The sequence below is a fragment of the Aphelocoma coerulescens genome, chromosome 2 (assembly GCF_041296385.1).
Source record: "Aphelocoma coerulescens isolate FSJ_1873_10779 chromosome 2, UR_Acoe_1.0, whole genome shotgun sequence".
Taxonomy (NCBI): domain Eukaryota; kingdom Metazoa; phylum Chordata; class Aves; order Passeriformes; family Corvidae; genus Aphelocoma; species Aphelocoma coerulescens.
This window is the reverse complement of record NC_091015.1, coordinates 159,868,719-159,874,718: the sequence shown is the minus strand read 5'-3', so window position 1 is coordinate 159,874,718 and position 6,000 is coordinate 159,868,719. Positions and strand designations below refer to the sequence as shown.

General features: G+C 37.5%; 1 protein-coding gene across 6 annotated transcripts in view; it reads right to left on the bottom strand.

The window, feature by feature from the left end:
• Positions 1 to 3,043: 3,043 nt before the first annotated feature.
• EFR3A (EFR3 homolog A) overlaps positions 3,044 to 6,000 on the bottom strand; it is a 75,417-nt gene continuing 72,460 nt past the window's right edge. For all 6 annotated transcript variants that reach the window (XM_069005493.1, XM_069005497.1, XM_069005495.1 and 3 more), the window contains one exon: positions 3,044 to 4,954. In XM_069005493.1, coding sequence (XP_068861594.1) covers positions 4,849 to 4,954 — 106 coding nt within the window. In that variant the 3' untranslated portion in view covers positions 3,044 to 4,848. The remainder of the gene's footprint in view (positions 4,955 to 6,000) is intronic.

The following is a 6,000-nucleotide window of genomic DNA, read 5'->3' as shown; positions in this document are numbered from 1 at the left end:
CTCTGGATCCCAGTGGCTACGCCATCAGCACTACTGAAAAAAAACAACAGAACAAAAAGACATTTGTTAAGGGAAAGCAGAGAGGTCAGCTAAGTGATGCGAGAAGTTCTATTTCCAGACAAGATTTTAATTAACTCCCCCCTTATGCTGTACAGAAAAAGGACATCTCAGTACTGAAGCAAAATGCTAAAACTGCAAAATGCCCATTTTTGTCTTATGCTGAGGATGAGATTTGCATTACACTGCAACTTTTATCAGCCTTTTATTATAGGGATGAAAAGTTATTTTACATTTCACAGCATTTATAAATAAATATTGCAATGAGAAAGTGAGATAGATAATGAGCTAAAATGGGGAAAACTGGCCTATAAACAGGTGAGTGCACTGCAGAGTAACAGTAACACCAGCTCATCTCTCAAAGAGCAGTGCTGCTGCTCTGAACACTGCACCTTAAAATAAACCCCCAGTCCTTTCTGCTAATTATTACTACCTTCATGATTATGCAAACATTCACTCAATGCTGAATCTTCTGACTGCAGAGATAGGGATGGATCATTTGATCAATCAGGTAAAAGAGAAATAACAAAATAAATATGCTGTTATTCAGGCAATGTTGTCATTAATTCCTTTGCGCTTTTTTCCCAAGTATCTCTTATTTCAGGAAGAATTTAATGTGCAAGTTGTGCCCTAATTACCACCAAATGAATTGTGTTGATAAAGAGAAGTATTAAATAATCTAGTTATGATTAGCTATTTATTTGTAATCAGAGAGCAGAGCTAAAATATTAAAAAAATGACAAGATGATCAAAAAGAAACATTTAGCATAGCTTTTTCCTTTCTTCTCTCATTCTCATAGTCACTTTACACTATATTTTTCACAGATTTGGGGCACAGATGGCCAACACCTAGCTGTTACCCAAAAGCAAACAACTAATTTATTAACTACTGATCTAAAAATATTTCCTCCTTCAGTATTTTAACTTTTTAAGCACTGAATTCTTTGCCTGTCCCATGGGCAGGGACACTTTTTATTAGACCAGGCTGCTCAAAGCCCCTTCCAACCTGGCCATAAACACTTCCAGGGATGGGGCATCCACAGCTTCTCCGGGCAGCCTGTTTCAGTGCCTCACCACCTCCACAGGAAATTTCTTCCTAATATCTAACCTAAACCTACTATTTCAGTTTGTATCCATTTGTCCATTTGTCTTATCACATGCCCTTGTCCAAAGTCCCTCTTCAGCTCTCCTGAATCCCCTTTAGGTACTACAAAGTGCTATAAGGTCTCCCTAGAAACAGGGGAAATCGTGTTCCTCCAGGATGAACAGCCCCAACTCAGCCTGTCTCCATAGCAGAGATGCTCCAGCTCCTTGATAAACTTTGTGACCTCCTCTGGACAAGTCAACTTTTTTCTTGTTTTGGGGGCTCCAGAGCTGGATCCAGTACCCCAGGTGGGGGTAGAGGGGGACAACCCCCTCCCTCACAATGGCAGAGTAGAGGGGGACAACCCCCTCCCGCATGTGCTGCCCACGCAGCTTTGGGTGCAGCGCAGGACAAGTTTAGTTTCTGGGCTGCCAGAGAACATTGCTGGGTCAGGCTGAGCTTCTCACCCACCAACACCCCCAAGTCCTTCCCAGGGCTGCTCTCAATCTCATTCTCAATCTCATTCTTCTCCCAGCCTGTGTTTGTGCTTGGGATTGCCCTGAACCCAGTGCAGGACGTTACAATTGGCCTTGTTGAACCTCATGAGATTCCCACAGCCCCACTTTCCAAGCCTGTCCAGGTTTAATAGTAAATAAATGCAGTAGTTTAATAATGATGCAATGCTGTAGTATCTGCAGAACAAAATGGGTGTGTAAACTGAGGGCTATTTTAAATGCTAAAAAATTAGTAATTGACATCTAAATTGTGAGCAGTAAAAATTAACTGACACCTTAGAAAACATTGATTTTAAATTTTGGTTAATTTTATTGCTTAAATATAGATTGCACAGTGTGTTCTTACATTTACTGAAACTGGTTCATTACGTACAGTACAGAATATATGACCATTGGAACAAAAGACAAATTAGCCCTACTCTGATTTTGGACAACAGGCTATTTCTACCTTTTAAAATTACCATGGATTTAATTTATCTTAAAGTGAACCACTACCAAAAGCTATATTATTTTTCAAAATGACATAATAGGAAAGAGAACCCCAAGCAACAGCTGGAATACATTTAAACTGGGTACCAATTATAACCATTATGACAGTGCTCAGTGTGCTGCAGATAATGCAGGGCAACTTTGCATAAGGAGCTTTTAAGTTCTGCAGCTTGTCTAAAGGATGTAAAGAGATAAGTGAAACAAAGCAGCTTTGTACTGTACAGCAAACAGCATTCTTAATTCTTTTGGTTTCATTCATTAGCTCATGTAATGATAGCTACCAAAACAATACATTTTACAGTCACTCCCATCTCCCACATGTTTAGAAAGGCCAGAGTGAACCAATTATCAACTTACAGACTCCCTGAATTTCCATAAAGAAAGAAATTGAACAACACGTGAATACAGTGTTACAAACTCTTCACTCCCTGCACTACACCTGCACAACACCTGCATGTCCCAAACTGAACACTGGAAACATGGAAACCTAGCATCACTATAAAGGAAAAATACTTCATTAACAGAACAGAAGATGAAATGCTGAATCTAGTTTTTTCACATGCAGCATTCATGCAACAGAATTCAATCACAGAAACAATCCTGTATTTACAGCACAGTCTCCATACTGCACAAGTGCAAACAGAAGTACATTCTTTATTACTTAGACTCTTATTTTCTTCTTGTACAAAAGTGCTGAGTGATATTCTTAAAAAAATGACAGAGTGGGTAGGTGTTTTACATTGTATCCCTATGTTGGATTTACTTTTTAAAAAATTACACTCTTTATATAGGCCAAAAAACTATTAGTCTTACCTTAAAAAAAAAGAAAAAAAAAAAAAAGTGAAAACTAAAAGCTAGAGTCCTATTTATGTGTAGACTGTGGTCTGATCAGGCTGATACGCTGCAGCAGTAAAAATCACAACGGAATGCTGTAGATAAGGGGCTGTTTCGTCATCCACTAACAGCTGTGATTGCACTGTTAAACTGAAAAGAAGGTCTCAATTACCTTTTGAGCTTTGTGAATGCCTTCTGAAAGTCTCAGCATGTCATCTCATAGGTTTAAGTAGCTGATACTTCTCTGATGTCATGCCACATCAGGCTTCTAAATGTAGTCCAGTAGAATACTGAACTACAGTTCAAAAAACTTAAAATCCTTTTTACAGTGGGTTTGCAAATGCTCCAGTCAGCAAATTAGCAGGGCTAATTACCCTTCAGATCTTGGGTTATGCAATCAAAGATTAATTTAGGTTGGGACTTCTGAAAGTCATCTAAACCAAGCTCCTGCTCAAAGCAGGGCTAACTGAAGTTAGGTTACTTTGTTCATGTTCATTGTTCATCCAAACCACTAAATTAAATGTCTACATTTACTATAGATATTTGAGAGCATTCATTCATGTCTGTGCTGCCCCAGATTCAGACAGACTGAGGGACTTCAAAGGTATTATTCATGGCATCAATGAATGCTGGTTTTCTTTTTTTGCCTGCAGAATTTAGTGAGTCTCAAAGAGAGCCCTGACAATTATCATTAAATGTCTGTGATTTACTCTGTCAGTTTTACTTTATTTACATTTGATTAGTATATGCTCAGATACATAAACCTATGAAAGTTACCTTAAAGGTTTGAGAAATGAAACAAAAACAAACACAGAGATGCATCTCTCAAAATGCTTTTGCTTGAAAATATAGGTAATAAATTCTTGATCTTTAAATGGTTTCATTGAGTTTTCTTTCAATTTCTAAAATATCACTAAAAAGCTGTTATAAACTACAGAGAAATGTCTCACAGAATATAGTTTCAGTATTTATGATTAAAATGCCCTCAGTATATTTTCTGCTATACTAAATATATCTCTCCTGTATTTATACTAAAGCAGACAGTAAAATACTACAGTGTTTTCAAAAGTACAGTCTGTAAACCATACATCTTAAGACATGAAATATATTGCACAATTCCGTGCTTCAAGAGGAGGTTTCTCCTCTCTTATGCAAAGATTAAATTTAACTTTTCGCAAGAGACACAGGACATATACTGGATGTATCTATCTAAAAAGCATGTTATGTGATGCATCAAAATATACTTAACAAGTGTCCATTAATTCATTCACTGTATTTGAACACATGTAAGGTATTGGGTTCTTTCCATATGTTCCAAACCAAACAAGCTGAGTAGCTATGACTGCATGAACAAGAGGGAGCTCACGGAGTGCTCCACTTGTTACACTGAATGAGATGAAGCAAGTCAAAAGCATTCTAGTTCAACATAGAATTGAGGTGGAGAGGAGTAAAAAAAAAAACCAAAAAACCAAAAACCAATCAACCAAAAAAAAATCAAACCAAAACACAAAAAACCTTTAATAGGTTTTTCAGTTACAATATCTCAAATTAAAGGAATTTAAAGCAATACAAATTCCTAAAGTAACTGAAATATTTACCTATATGGCTAGACAAGTTTTAAATCTGAGTTTTACAGGTACTCAAAGATGAAAATGAAGAAACATGATCTGTGAAAAACCTAACTTAAAATATAGTACAGAATAAAGCAATTCAAGACAGTTTCATGAATTTGGCTAAAGTAATCTGTATTTGGCTCATCTCCATCATTGTATTAAAGTTAGATACAATAAACAATAAAATCTGAAAACTCATCTTGTTCTTTCTATTGTACTCTACTCTAAATAATGTCCAGCAGACTTCAGAAGACACTTAATACACACAAAGATCTGGAAACTTCATCTCATAGACTGGAACAGAATGGTAATGAGCATGTCCAGCAGTAATGGTCATCGTTCCTGAGGGGCTAGGCGGAGGACTGTGTGAGAAGCACAACCAATACACAGAATTTATAGTTACATGGATTGCTTTTTTATAACTTTACATACTAATAGTTGAGAAACAAGAGAAAACTACCCCCCCCCATATATATATAGTATACCATAAAATAATAAAATACCAACAGCATTTTATCCTAGTCCTGAAATTCTAATGAAATTATTATGCCCTGAGGATTTTTATATTCTTGTCTATATCATCAATTTCACTGATGTTACAGAACTATCCAAATGCATCTTACTGCTAATAAATACTATTTATCCTGCATAATGATGTGCACAACTCTCTGCAATAACATCATGTACTACTTGGGGTACTCAATATCTGATTACTTTCTCAACCAGATGCAGCAATGGGAAAACAAGAACATCCTGCCATACTACCGATAGACACAGAGATACTGTAAGACACAAGGACACGGTTTCTGGATATTCTCCAGTATCAGGAAGATTCAAAGTAGTAAGAAAATCAAAGTGATGAAAAGTACTCTTTTTCAGTGTGATGGTTTTGGCCTGGATAATTTTTTTTTTTACTGTAGCTAGTATAGGGCTGCATTTTGCATTTTGGATTTGTGCTGGAAACAGTGCTGATAACAGAGGGATGTCTCTGTTACTGCTGAGCACAGCTTACAGCATGTCAAGGTCTTTTCTGCTCCTCACACTGCTGTGCCGATGGGTAGGCTGGAGGTGGACAAGAAGTTGGGAGGGGACACAGATGGGACAGCTGACCCCAGCAGACCCATGGGATACCCCTATCATATGGTGTCATGCTCAGCAGTAACAGCTTCAAGGAAAGAAGCAGGAAAAAAATGACATTCAGAGTGATGGTATTTGCCTTCGAAAAGAGCCCTGCTTTCCTGGAAATGGCAGAACACCTGCCTGCCCATGGGAAGTGAGTGAATCTCCTATTTTGCTTTGAGAGCATATGTGACTTGTGCTTTACCTATTGAACTGTTCTTATCTCAACCTATGGTTTTTCTTACTTTTACCCTTCCAATTCTCCTCCTCATCCCTCTGAGGAGGCTTA